This window comes from Barbus barbus (assembly GCF_936440315.1).
Source record: "Barbus barbus genome assembly, chromosome: 36".
Lineage (NCBI taxonomy): Eukaryota > Metazoa > Chordata > Actinopteri > Cypriniformes > Cyprinidae > Barbus > Barbus barbus.
Genome location: NC_136714.1, coordinates 23226832 through 23240712, shown reverse-complemented (window position 1 = coordinate 23240712; position 13881 = coordinate 23226832). Strand labels below are relative to the sequence as shown.

Genomic DNA, 13881 nt, shown 5'->3' with positions numbered 1-13881 from the left:
CTTTATTAAGTGCAACAAAATATGTAATGGAGTTTGTAGTCTTGTCAGATATTAAACGGGTCATATGACGTTGCTAAAAAACCATAATTTTATGTTAAAATGTAAAATGTTAAAGCAAGATGTAGCATTTAAAGGTGCCATAGAATGAAAAACTGTCTTTACCCTGGCATATTTAAATAATAACAGTTCTGTACATGGAAATGACATACAGTGAGCCTCAAACACCATAGTTTCCTCCTTCATATGTAAATCTCGTGATTAAAAAAGACCACTGAAAAACAGGCGAATCAGAACATAACACCGACTGTCACCAACAGTCGGGATCACTACGCCCCCAACATTTGCATAAACCCGCCCTTGTTCTAAGCCGGCCGAACCATCAGAAGCTCTGCAGGTATTGTAAATAAACAAGCGCAGACAACAGCGAAAATAACAAAATAAATGTTATGTTCCAGGCCGTGCAGGGGGTGTGAAGTGCAGGGATGGGTTGGTGTCTGTATTCAGAAAGGCACAGAAAGCAAATAACGCGAGCCACTAAAGGGACATGGTTAGCTCCTTGCTAGCGGTAGCCTGTTACAGTACATAAGATTTCACTCTCAGTAAGGAGAGATGAGGATGATGGCGAATGACTTACAGATCCTGAGCACCACTGACAAGCATCTGATCTTGTGAAATGTGTGGTAAGTACTGTTGCTCCATAATGTAAACATAGTTTGTGTGATCGCGTCTCTTGAAAGTGAACTATAACGCGATCGATGGATCGTTCAAAAGCAGTTTCAATGCCTCGCATATTAATAACGGCTCCCTGATGCCCGCGTTTTATATACAGTATAATTACCCGACGATATAACTGCGAGAGAAAGTATTTAAATATATATTTTCCTCCCTGTGCTTCCTTCTTGCTGATGAGCCGTACTGTGAAACAGCCAATCAGAGCAGAGCTCACTATTATTCATGACCCTGCCAAATAAGCCAATAACAGACCGTTTCATTCTAGGGAGAAATCCTAGGGTTGTAAATGGACATGTAAAATCGTTTCTGGAGTTCCCCTTCAATTCGGTCACTCAACATTGCTTTGGGAAATACATTTTCCTCGAATATTACTGAAGCCTTATTGAATCACGCCAGTGAAACTGGCCAATGGCGTTCAAGCGCGCGAAATATGAGGGGGCTCGTCACTATAAAAAGCAGCGCTTGTACGTCATCCATTCAGAATTTTTTCCTTCAGCAAGAAGCCTATCAAAGAATCTACTACTCACCGTGATCTACACACTGCAGCGGACACGCCTTCTTCCCCTGCTGTGTTCCGGTAAGTGAGCTTCGGACGAACAAAGATGACCTCTCGCGATTGCCTCTCCTGTGTAGAGCCAATCGAACCCTCTGATGGCCACGAATCGTGCGTCTTCTGCCTGGGTCGCCCCCACGCAGAGGCGGCGCTTGGGGGGTCGGACTGCCCCCACTGCGGAGATATGAGTCTCCGGACTCTCAGGCTCCGTGTGGCCATCGTCCAAGGCGATGAACTCGCCCAACTAGCTCTGCCGCGCCCTTCCTCTGAGCCAAAGAGTAAAGTGCCGCGAGTTTCTGATGCGGATCTGTCCGGGTCGGGTGACAAGACCGCGCCGGCTCAGTGCCCACACGCTTCTCACCCCCCTGCTGCAGGTCCCCTTCCAGTGCGCTTTATGGCCGCTGATCTCCGCCCCTCCCCCAGCGCGCAAGATGTGGTGTCTTTCGGAGCCATGGAGGAGGATGAGGATGAGGCCATCTCGGTGGCAGCATCTGCGAGAGAGGAGTGGTCCAACAGCCCACTGGATTACACTGCGCCCAGCAGTGACGCTGGGGACCTCCATCACAGTGATGTTGAGCTCCTACGCGTCCTGACCAAGGCGGTTGATGAGCTCGGTCTGGAGTGGGCGCCTCCTACCGAGCCGGCCAGAAGCCGTCTGGACGAGTGGTTCCTCCAGTCGGACCGCGGCCGAAAGGACACCCCGCGGAGACCCGGCCCCTTTTTCCCGGAGGTGCACGACGAGATGGCGAAGTTGTGGAACGCACCTGTGCACAATCCGGGATCCTCCCTTCTGTCGTCAGTGGACGGCGCTGACCGAGCGGGGTATGTTAAACTTCCCCCCGTGGAGGAAGCCGTCGCTGCCCACCTCTGTCCGGCAGCCGCGGCAAACTGGAGGGTGAGAAACAATGCGTCTCTCCCCTCTAAACCTTGCCGCGCCACCGCAAACTTCGCTGGCAAGGCTTTCTCGGCGGCGGGCCAGGCAGCTTCAACACTGCATATGATGGCAATACTTCAGGTGTATCAGGCCAAGCTTCTTCAGTCCCTGGATGAAGGTGGCCCGGACCCTGAAGTCTTCAAAGAGCTCCGACGCGCCACAGATCTGGCCCTCAGAGCGACGAAGGTGACAGCTCGAGCGATCGGCCGCAATATGGGGAATCTTGTGGTGCTGGATCGTCACCTGTGGCTGACTTTGACCGAGTTGAAAGAGTCAGAGAAGACGGCTCTTCTGGATGCTCCCGTGAATCCCTCATGTCTCTTTGGAGCGGTGGTAGAGACGTTCACGGAGCGCTTTGTTGAAGCGCAGAAGCAATCGAAGGCCATTAGCCACTTCTTACCAAAGCGCGCTGGCGCGATCCCTCCTGCGCGTTCCCGCTCATCCTCAGCGCAGCGCGCGGGAAGACTGTTCGCCCCTCCTACTGCGGTTCGGCGCGAGCATGAGCCGGCGGTGAGGCCGAGACAGCCTTGGCCGAAGCGCCGCCAGGGCTCGAATGGCCAGAGACCCCGCCCTGACAGAGACAGCAGGCCACCGGCTACGGAATTAAAGCCGCGTTCCTGATGTTGTCTCTCGGAGGTGGAAAGCTACACTCCGCGCCGAAGACGAGCCACTGAGAAAGTCTGCTCGCTCCGCTGTGTGTGTTCACCACGCCCCCCTTGCCTGTGGCGGGCGGCGAGAACAATTGTCATGTTTGTGTTTTGACTGTTCCACAGTGCAGTGTAATAAAGTCAAAAAAAAAAATACAAAAATCACCTCCATATCAGGGCAATTTTCCTCCTCTCACTCCCCTCTCCCCCATCACTCACTCTCACACTCATGTGGTATTAAACTCCCCGCCCCCCAGCGGCGAGTTATCCCTCACGGTGTGCAGTCCGCCACACCCGCTGTCACAGTTCACAGAAGCGTGGCAGGCACTGCCAGGGGTATCAGAGTGGGTTATGAAATCAATAAAGAACGGCTACACGCTTCAGTTCTTCCGCAGACCGCCCCGTTTCAACGGTGTGTTAATGTCCACTGTACGGGAGCAGAATGTCTCAGTTCTGCGAGAGGAAATTCACAACCTTCTCGCAAAGCGCGCTGTAGAGGCAGTCCCCCTCACAGACCGCGAGAGCGGCTTCTACAGTCGTTATTTTCTGGTGCCAAAGAAAGACGGCGGGCTCCGCCCAATCTTGGACCTGAGACCGCTGAATCGCGCGCTTTCAAAGCGCTCGTTCAAAATGATTACGCTGAGACAAATCCTCTCACATATCAGAACGGGAGATTGGTGTATCTCCGTGGATTTAAAGGATGCTTATTTTCACATTCAGGTAGCCCCCCGTCACAGGTGCTTCCTGAGATTTGCATTCGAAGGGATAGCGTACCAATTCACGGTCCTGCCCTTTGGCTTATGTCTGGCCCCTTGTACGTTTACGAAATGCATGAATGCTGCTCTCTCTCCTCTGAAGCAGAGCGGAATGCGCATCCTAAACTATCTCGACGACTAGCTAGTGTTAGCCCAGTCAGCGAGCGTGCTGCTCAGCGACAAACTCAGACGCCTCGCTCACGTTCAGAGCTTAGGACTGACTGTAAAATGCAAAAGAGCATGCTGGTACCGAGCCAGAACATCTCCTTTTTAGGAGTAGAGCTGAACTCAATCAAAATGTGAGCGCGTCTGTCAGAGGAGCGCTCACGAAAACTGATCAGTTCTCTCGCAGTCTTCAAACTAGGGCGTTCTCCCCCGCTGAAATGCTTTCAGAGGACGCTCGGCCAGATGGCTGCCGCCTCGACAGTGTGCAATCTAGGACTCCTACATATGCGTCCGCTTCAGCTCTGGCTAAAGAGCCGGGTGCCACAGAACGCATGGCGCACGGGCACCTTGCGCATCAAAGTGACGCGCGACTGTTTGCATACGCTGAACCCTTGGCGCGATATGACTCTATATCGCCGGGGTGTTCGTATTGGCCAAGTGATCAGGAGAAAGAATGTCACGACAGATGCATCGAGTACGGGTTGGGGAGCCGTATGCGATGGCAGACCAGCCTTCGGGGCGTGGTCAGAAACGGAGAAGTCATGGCACATAAACTGTCTGGAGCTACGTGCTGTGCACCTAGCGCTCGAGTGCTTTCTCCCAGACATTCTTCACCGTCACATTCTCATCAGGACGGACAGCATGACAGTGGTAGCGTTTATAAATCACCAAGGCGGTGTGAACTCACAACCACTGCTGCAACTGGCGAGAGACCTCCTTCTGTGGATCTCTTCGCATCAGCGGAGAACACTCACTGCCTGCTGTTTTATTCACTGACACACTCTCCCCTGGGAGTGGATGCACTAGCTCACAGCTGGCCGAGAGTACGCAAGTATGCCTTTCCTCCAGTGAAACTTCTGCCTCGCGTGCTTTGCAAAATCAGAGCGGAAAAGGAATCTGTTCTGCTAGTGGCACCGAAATGGCCCAATCAGCCGTGGTTCCCAGAACTGGTGGAGATGCTGGTAGCCCCCCCGTGGACTATCCCACTGAAGAGGGACCTTCTCTCTCAAGCACAAGGGACGATTTGGCACCCAAATCCGGAGTCATGGAGCCTTCATGTCTGGCCGCTCGACGGAGCTTGCCAGTAACAGATGCGCTTCCTCAGCGCGTGCTGAACACTATATCTGAGGCTAGGGTTCCCTCCACAAGGCGTCTCTACGCACATAAATGGAGAGTTTTTTCAAGTTGGTGCGTATCGCGGGGCGAAGACCCAATCAGCTGCCCAATATCAATAATCCTCGTCTTCCTTCAAGAGCGATTTGATAGCGGTCGTATGCCATCCACATTGAAAGTGTATGTGGCCGCTATAACAGCCTTTCACGCGCACGTCGAAAATCGCCCGATCGGCAGAAATGACCTGATCATACGGTTTTTAAAAGGAGCAAGAAGGCTGAACCCTCCTCGACCTTCTACTCTACCCACTTGGGACTTGGCGCTAGTGCTTGACGCTCTCACGGGACCCCCGTTCTAGCCCATACAATCAGCGAGCTTGCGAGCGCTCTCTCTCAAGACAGCGCTCCTGCTCGCACTGGCCTCTGTTAAGCGAGTTGGAGACCTACAAGCGCTTTCAATTGACGACTCGTGTATTGAATTCGGGCCAGGTGATTGCAGACTCACCTTGAAGCCTAGAAAAGGTTATGTGCCTAAAGTGCTTTCGACTCCATTTAAAGCGCAGGTCATATCACTATCTGCTTTCCGCCCCGAAACACCAACCGGGACAGAGCCGCTTAATACACTGCTGTGCCCTGTACGAGAGGTGCGTACTTATATCGAGCGCTCTAGACAGTTCAGACTCTCGGAGCAGCTATTCGTATGTTTCGGTGGACGTACAAAAGGACTGCCTGTGTCCAAGCAAAGGCTGTCACACTGGATCGTCGACGCAATTGCTTTGGCTTACAGCTCTAAAGGTGTGGAATGTCCGATAGGGGTTCGTGCCCACTCAACCCGCGGCCTCGCATCATCCTGGGCCTGGTCAAATGGCATATCTATTCAGGACATTTGTACGGCGGCAGGCTGGTCGTCACCCAGCACTTTCGCGAGGTTTTATAACCTAGATGTGTCGTCGCTTGCCTCGCATGTGCTGTCAGTGCGAGCAGCGCACGCGCTTACTCAGCCATGATCTGAGATGTGTATCAATGGTTTCGACTAGGTCGTATACACCCTGTATAGACGCACCACCAATTCAATGCTGTCCCTATCAGTTTATCACAGTATTATGATATAGTTCACCACGTCTTTTAGGACTTGGTCACCATCATACCGGTACGGCTGTGCATTATAACATGATTTCATTGAAATTAAACAATTTCAACTAATCTATTTGTGAAAGCGCCGAAGCCGTCGCATTTCACATTCTTTGTTTCACCGGAGTTAACTCCGCCCCTGATGTGACGCGGCATCGTCTAGCTGCCGCGCCCCTGACTTTACATGGTTTCGACTAGGTCCTGTAGACCTGAGCTGTGTTTACTAAGAGCGCCAATATCATTGCCGTTCTCATTACGGCTCCAAATGTGAAATTTGACATACTTAGTCGAGCTTGGCTCCATCGCTGTGACACGGCGGGATTTTATACGTTCCCAAAGCAATGTTGAGTGACCGAATTGAAGGGGAACACTCACGGTTACTCACGTAACCTCGGTTCCCCGAAATGAGGGAACGAGACATTGCTCTTATTGCTGTGTCACCGAGCTCAGGATCTTACAATGCCTAGTTGCTTCAGTCAAAGATTCTGAATGGATGACGTACAAGCGCTGCTTTATATAGTGACGAGCCCCCTCATATTTCGCGCGCTTGAACGCCATTGGCCAGTTTCACTGGCGTGATTCAATAAGGCTTCAGTAATATTCGAGGAAAATGTATTTCCCAAAGCAATGTCTCGTTCCCTCATTTCGGGGAACCGAGGTTACGTGAGTAACCGAGAGCGATTTTTTTTTTTTTTTTTTTTTTTGCCCTTACCTAAGCCACATACCTTCTGTGTAGATATCAGAGAACAATTTAAAATACTGTATCAATGCATTCTATGGCACCTTTAAGTGATTTCATAGTGAAATATGTTATGGCAGTACATGGTGTCACAAAAAAGAATTATAAGAAGATTTAATAAGAAGTTAAGAATAATAAGAAGAAGATTTTGTGCTTGTGTGAGCTCAGACTGTACCCTTGGAAAGTTAAATGTTGACTTGTGGTAATTTCCAGATTAATACAATTTGTGTACAATTAATCAGAGCACTTAAAGTTGCAAATATTTAAGCAAAATGCACTTTGTTATAATGCACTTTTGTCTTCATTAAATTGAAGAAAAATGCAGAGTTCTGTTTGTTGAGTAAATGTGTTCAGCATTAACTAATTGGCTCTGGCCCATGTATTTTTATTGAATCGTATTGAATCGTGTCACATTGTATCAAATCGTATCGAGACAGCTCTGTATCGAGGTACGTATCGAATCGTGACCTGTGTATCGAGGTATGTATCGTATCGCCAGGTTCTCCAAGGTATACAGCCCTAGTCTTAACGCCTCAGTCTTAACTTTTATAAACAATATCTCTTTGGTTTTGAGACTTTAGTCTTTGCAACTTCAGGGCTCTTATCTATGCACAAACAGCTTGTAACACCCCAAAGAGAAAGGAAAACTTTCTAACTTTCTAAGTGTAAAAAACAATATGTAATGGAATTTGTAGTCCATGTATTTTATTTTTTAATATCACAAATATGATTAGTGACTTAGAAATATTAACCTAATTATTTATGTATAATTTTCTGAATATTTTTAATTATGTTTATACTAAATTTTATTTTAAATTATTTTATTCTAAATAAAAAAATCCAGATTTTTCAAAGTGGTCTCAGATATTAAAGTTTATTAAGTTAAAAAAAATATATATAATGTAATTTGTAGTCCATATATTTAATTTTTTTTATATTTTATTTACTTTTTTAATAATGACTTGGAAATATTATCCTAATTATTTACTGAATGCATCAGTCAGCTTAGTCTAGACACATTCTGATGCATCATTGAATATTTTCATTTCTGTCCTTCAGAACAGCCCCAAATGTTTGTCCCAGTGCGCTTGCTTGAAATGGGCTTCTCAATGAGACACATCTACAGGGCCATGGAGGCAGCAGGTACCAGCGAGTGCTTGCAACATCTAGCCAGACTCATTAATTTTGAAAGATTAAGAAACCAATGACGGCAGTGCAGTTATTCACAACTAAGAAGAGTTAGATTGAGTTTTTTACTTTTGATTATTGTATTTATTTATTTTGTCTCTAATTATTTACTGCTAATGATGCTGTTATTGCAGTAGATACACTCATTACACTTCCCTATGAGATCCTGCTTCAATTCACCCCTCACTGTTCTTCCCCACTAAAACACAGCTGAATCATGGGAAATATTAGTGGAGCACCGCATGGTCTTATTTTCTGTTATGAATGCTTTGTTCACAGTTCAACTAAATTCATCTTATTTATATAAATATTTTGTGTATATTGGAAAAATCATTTTATTGCATATTTACATTTTCTTAAACAATATAGTTATACAAAAATCTAATTATATATTTATTTTTTGTTAGCAAAGCCAACTTTTAAAATAAGCCAGTTATTTTGTTTTACCTATCAGTACTGAATTCAGAATAATTTTTTCTTGTAATTTCGAATTTGCATCTTGCAATTCAGTGTTTCTGTCTCATAATTTGGATTTTTTTCCTCAGACTTCTGAGTTTACATCTTGCAATTCTGTTTTTTTTTTCTTGCAATTGAGTTTATATCCCACAATTTAAACTTTTTTTTTCAAATTATTTTTCAGAATATCTCGCAGCTATATCTTTACATCTTGCAATTCTCAAATTGTCCTGCAATTCTGACTTTGTCTCACTGACTTAATCTTAGCACTCTGCATACCCAGTTCAAAAAGTCACCGCTTGCCACTGATAAATATAATATATTTAATTCTAGTTTAATCAGTTCTGTATTAAAGTTTTCCTTCATCTTGTCCAACAAGTCTGCTTCCATTTAATTTGTTTTTAGATTTTGATAGATTTGTAGAGAAAAAATAATTCACACACTCTTTATATTTGATAAATTTCAAGCATTTATCATACACTTCAGACCAAAATGTTTTTAAGATCACGAGAAACTTTAATTCAGTCAAGTGTGTCTAAACGTTTTTTGAGTGTTCTCCCTGACCTCTTTGTGACCTCTCTCAGGGGTCACTGGAGAGGTGGACTCACGCACCATCGAGGTGCTGGCAAGCTGGATGCTGGAACATCCCATCACAGAGGAGCAGCAGGCAGGAGAGGGCTCGTCTGCAGGGGGCGCCACTGATACGCCCTCATCTGAAGGACCAGAGACGGTCCAGTGCCCTGAGTCTCCAGCTCCTCTCACCCTACAGGAGAGCAGAGAACCCAACGAGAGGTAAATTTATGCACACACTACATCCTAACCAGTGATAGGTGCATATTAATTTGAGTCCTAACCAACCTTGACGGCCACTTGGTTTCAGTAGCTATGTTTCCATCCACCTATTATGCACATTTTGGAATATCGCATAAAAAAACACTGGACGGAAACGCCAAGATGCGCATAAATTCTAAAAATGTGCATAAAAAAACGTATGCGCACATTTGAGTAGGATAAACTTTTTATCCGATAAGAAAAAATGTGCATAAACTACTATGCAAATACATTTACCGAATAAATTCCTTCATGCGCATCGAAAAAGTCATGTGACTTTGCGCTATGAGACGGGATAACTTGACTAGCAGCGGACCGATCTCGTTCACAACATCTATGCTGTTATGGTCGTTCTGAAATGCCTGAGCAAAGTCTGTCATCAAAGTATTTTTGTAGAATTGTCTTATCCAACTGCGTTCCCAAAAATCTGGCATCCGCCTCCTAAAGCAATGACAGCATCTATTGGGTTTCATCTGCTCGCTCTGAGACGCAAGTCATTTTTCATATATGAAATTTATTATATTCATTGGCTTCTCCTAGTCTTCTTTGTGATATTTAGTGCCAGTTTACCAGGAAGTGACGATTTAGTTTTCTTTGACTCGTTGGATGGAAACTGTGCTTTATTCGCAAATGTTTAATGCGACATTCCAGTTTTGCGCATAAGTTTAATTTGCATCTTTGGATGGAAACATAGCTAGTGTCTGCTTTTGGAATAGCATGCTAGCATACTACTCTTTCTGTTTCTAGTATACAGTGTGTGTAGTAGCACAGTATACAAATTTCATGTTTGCAAGATCACAATGACCTACTAAATTTCCTAAAAACTGATATACTGCACACTGCAAGGAAAATTGTATCCCAGAATGGGCTTGTTTCCATTTATTTTTTTGTGTGCATTCCCGATGTGTTTTCCAGTCTGTTGGCAGGTTTGGATTTGGTGGAGAGAGAGAACTTCTTAGATGTTCACCTCACCAGGAACAGACCTCCTCCTGCACGGAGGCAGCGGTCCGGAATAAGTCAGAGAACGTCCTTCAGGAGAGCAGGTCAGAATCACACACAATACATTTCAATGCAGTATAGTTTCTTTTTAATTCAGCAAGGATTTCTCACCTAACTTGTTTGTTTCAGACTCGCCGTCGCCCAGTCCTGTCCCATCGCTGTACAGACAGGACGTGGGAGTGGCAGAGTGGCCGGAGCGGGCTGAAACGCACCCGTTTGCTGCTGAAGACGAGTCAGAGCTGGGCTACATGGATGATCCGTACCAGGAAGAACCGTATGAGGAGCTGCTCACGCCAGAGTTCATCACCTCTGAGAGAGACACCCTGTGGATGGTAGAGGTACTGGACACGCTATATGTCTATTGTTTTATCTGTTGTTTTTCTGTCAATCGTTTTATCGACCATTCTGCCTATAATTCTGTCGTTTGTTACATCTATCTGTCTGTCGATCTATTGTGCTATCATTCTTTCTATTGTTCTGTCTATCGTTCTATCATTCTATGTATCTATCTATTGTTCTGTCTACCTGTCGTTCTATTTGCCTTTTGTTCTGTTGTTGTATCTATCATTCTGTCATTCCCTCTATTTATCTTTCTGTTGTCATCGTTCTGTCATTAGTTCTGTTTTTCTCTCGATCTTTCATTTGTTCTGTTTTTATCGTTCTTTTATTCGTTCGATTTTTTTTTCCTCTCGTTCTCTCATTTATTCTTTTTTTTAGCATTCTGTCATTTGTTCTATTTTTCTCTTTTTTTAAATTTGTTTTATTTTTCTCTCATTCTTTTATTCGTTCTATTTTCCTATTGTTCTGTCATTCATTCTATTTCAATCGTTCTGCCATTCGTTCTATTTTTCTCTCGTTCTTTCATTTGTTCTATTTTTCTCATTTTTATTTGTTTTATTTTTCTCTCATTCTTTCATTCGTTCTATTTTTCAATTGTTCTGTCATTCATTCTATATTTCAATCGTTCTGTCATTCATTCTATTTTTCTATTCTATCATTTGTTCTACTTTTTTAATGTTCTTTTATTCTATTCATTATTTCTATCGTTTATTGTTTTGTATTTCTATCATACCTCATTTGTTTTTCTATCCTATTTATCATTTATTTTATTCTGTGTGAATGCTATTGTTTGTTTCATCATTCTGGCTGTTTTTCTTTTAAAGGGGTTATATGATGCTTTTTTAAAGATCATTATTTTGTGTATTTGGTGTAACAGAATATTTTGATATGCTTTAATGTTTAAAGCATGTACTTCAAATATCGTACATTATTGTAGGTCCTTTATGCCCCGCCTCTCTCAAACGCTTTGTTTTCTACAAAGTCCCTCCTTCCGACAAGTGAAGTCTGCTCTGATTGGCCAGCTGACACAGTGCATTGTGATTTGCCGAATACCACAAGCACTCGTCGGAAATGTAACACCCCTTATAATCGTGAGCTTCAGCTTTCAAAATAAAAGTAAAGACAGTTAATAATGTTCTTAATTTTACCATCAGTTCAAGCCTGAGAGGGGAACAGAGTCACATGACAGACGTGATGATGCTGGTATATATTTGCACACAAGCCGCGATTAAGACAGCTGACGTGCTGTGATGTAACCCTGTCTCTCTCTCTCTCTCTCTCTCTCTCTCGCACACACACAACGCGCAAAACTCCGCATTTGAACAGTCAATAGCAAATACTTAAACTAATAACAAAACATACTTACAGTCGCTGATTCAGAAGTGCCAGATTGTCATAGCAAAGTCAGAATTACCTCCTCTCCTAGGTTCACGAAACGGTCGTCCATAAAATGCGTTGTGATAACATCTGGGTTGTGCTGTTCTGTTGCAAGTAATCTTACTGATTCCTAAATGCATCTACTTTCGGAAGGCCAAATAATGTGCTTTTGCTTTCGCCTAGAAACACAAACCTGACATGGCTGCATCAACACTGCTGCGGTTACTGAAAACACGCCTTCTCTCTTTGCATGAACATTAAGCAAATATTTCCACATCGTGACGTAGACGTGGGGGCGTGTTTGAATGAGCCGTTTTAGGGGGGCGTAGCAGAGTCTTAACTTTGATAAAGAATATCTCTTTGGTTTTGAGACTTTAGTCTTTGCAACTTCAGGCATCTTATGCACAATCAGCTTGTAACACTCCAAAGTGAAAGGAAAACTTGAAATCGCATCATATGACCCCTTTAATATTATTTGTCCATTTATGAATGAAAATCTCTCCTTTGGTCTCAGGGAAGAGAAGAGCACCCAGAGCCTCATGAGATGGTGGAGTGTGAGCTGTGTAACACTCTCACCCTGCAGTTCAACAATCATATGAAGCACCACCATCCGGGCTGCGGTCAGAGCGCCGGTCGCCGTGGTTACCGCAGCAATGGGGCCTACGTGGACGGCTGGTTCGGAGGCGAATGTGGATCAGGCAGCCCATACTACCTCCTGTGCACTACATGCAGGGAAAAGTACCTGGCCTCCAACTTGGGGGTTATGAGCTCCAAACAGGATAGGTGAAGAGAAGAAACGATGAACATGCTGTAGCCATTGACTTTTTGCTATATAACAACCCAGATGTTGTTTTTTTTCAGGGCAAGTGGTTTGGCATCTGATCTGATTGGTCAGTTAGATGGGACATCAGAAGGTATTTGTGCAAACTTTTAAATAACCAACACTATGCAGTTTAATAAATTCATGTGTAATGATTTGAATGTGTCTATATTAGATGAATGGGATCTAGGTAACCAGGAAGACTCGGATTCAGACAGGCTTACAGGTTTGGAGGACTTTGGGATTCTTCTGAGGCCTTTGGGTCTGAGTGAGAAGAAGCCCGTGCCCGACCCAATCCCCTTCACTGAACACGACCCACTTGGAGCCCTCGCCAATGGCTCGGTCAGCGGCGAAAACAACCTGCTTTACAAAGGTAATGTTCTTATTTAGTTTCATAGTTCCTACAAGAGCTTTCTAAAAGCTCAGTGAAATGCAGCAGGTTGTTGTTTGTTTCTGTGTGTAGGTGTTGTCAGCACCGAGCTGAAGAGCTCCTCGGTTCCTCTGAGTCTCGGGGAGCAGGCAGCATCCCTGCGGGAGCCCCAGGAGAGACTGTTGGCTCTGAGGAGAGTTACCTCCACCGCTCAGATCCTGCTGGCCTACAGTATGGTGATGAGAGCTCTCTCACAGATGTCCACCAGGTACCTGACTTCCCTCGACACAAAATATATCATCTGCTCTGTGAACTCCTTCTCACCGAATCTGACATGTCACACTGTGATGGATCCATCAATGTCTGACTGACCTTCACGGAATCTGAGCCTTGCAGAATTCCATTATTCACCCATCAACATCACACTCATTAGTCACAAATTCAAGCCAAGTCCTTTCCTTGGCCATTTAATTTTATTTGACTAATTTTTTTATTCTTTTTATACATTTTTAATTTTTTAAATCTGTTTTGCTAAATCCTTGCAGATTTTCCTTGCCAAACAATAAACTTCATCACACAAATCCAGTATTTCTTACTGATTTTTCTTTTTTTTTGGGGTCAATTTTTATATATATATATATATATATATATATATATATATATATATATATATATATATATATATATATATATATATATATATATAAGCCCCCATACACTAAAAAAAAAACAA

General features: G+C 44.4%; 1 protein-coding gene across 1 annotated transcript in view; it reads left to right on the top strand.

Annotated features, from left to right (window-relative positions):
- The window catches only part of LOC306855532 (putative E3 ubiquitin-protein ligase HERC1), a gene marked incomplete at its 5' end in the record, with an annotated part of 83632 nt that overhangs the window by 44461 nt on the left and 25290 nt on the right, over positions 1–13881 (top strand). The window contains 8 exons of the mRNA XM_079394287.1: positions 7828–7911; positions 8997–9204; positions 10159–10286; positions 10372–10580; positions 12473–12741; positions 12820–12872; positions 12954–13151; positions 13242–13416. Of these exons, the coding sequence (XP_079250413.1) occupies positions 7828–7911; positions 8997–9204; positions 10159–10286; positions 10372–10580; positions 12473–12741; positions 12820–12872; positions 12954–13151; positions 13242–13416 (1324 nt within the window). The remainder of the gene's footprint in view (positions 1–7827; positions 7912–8996; positions 9205–10158; positions 10287–10371; positions 10581–12472; positions 12742–12819; positions 12873–12953; positions 13152–13241; positions 13417–13881) is intronic.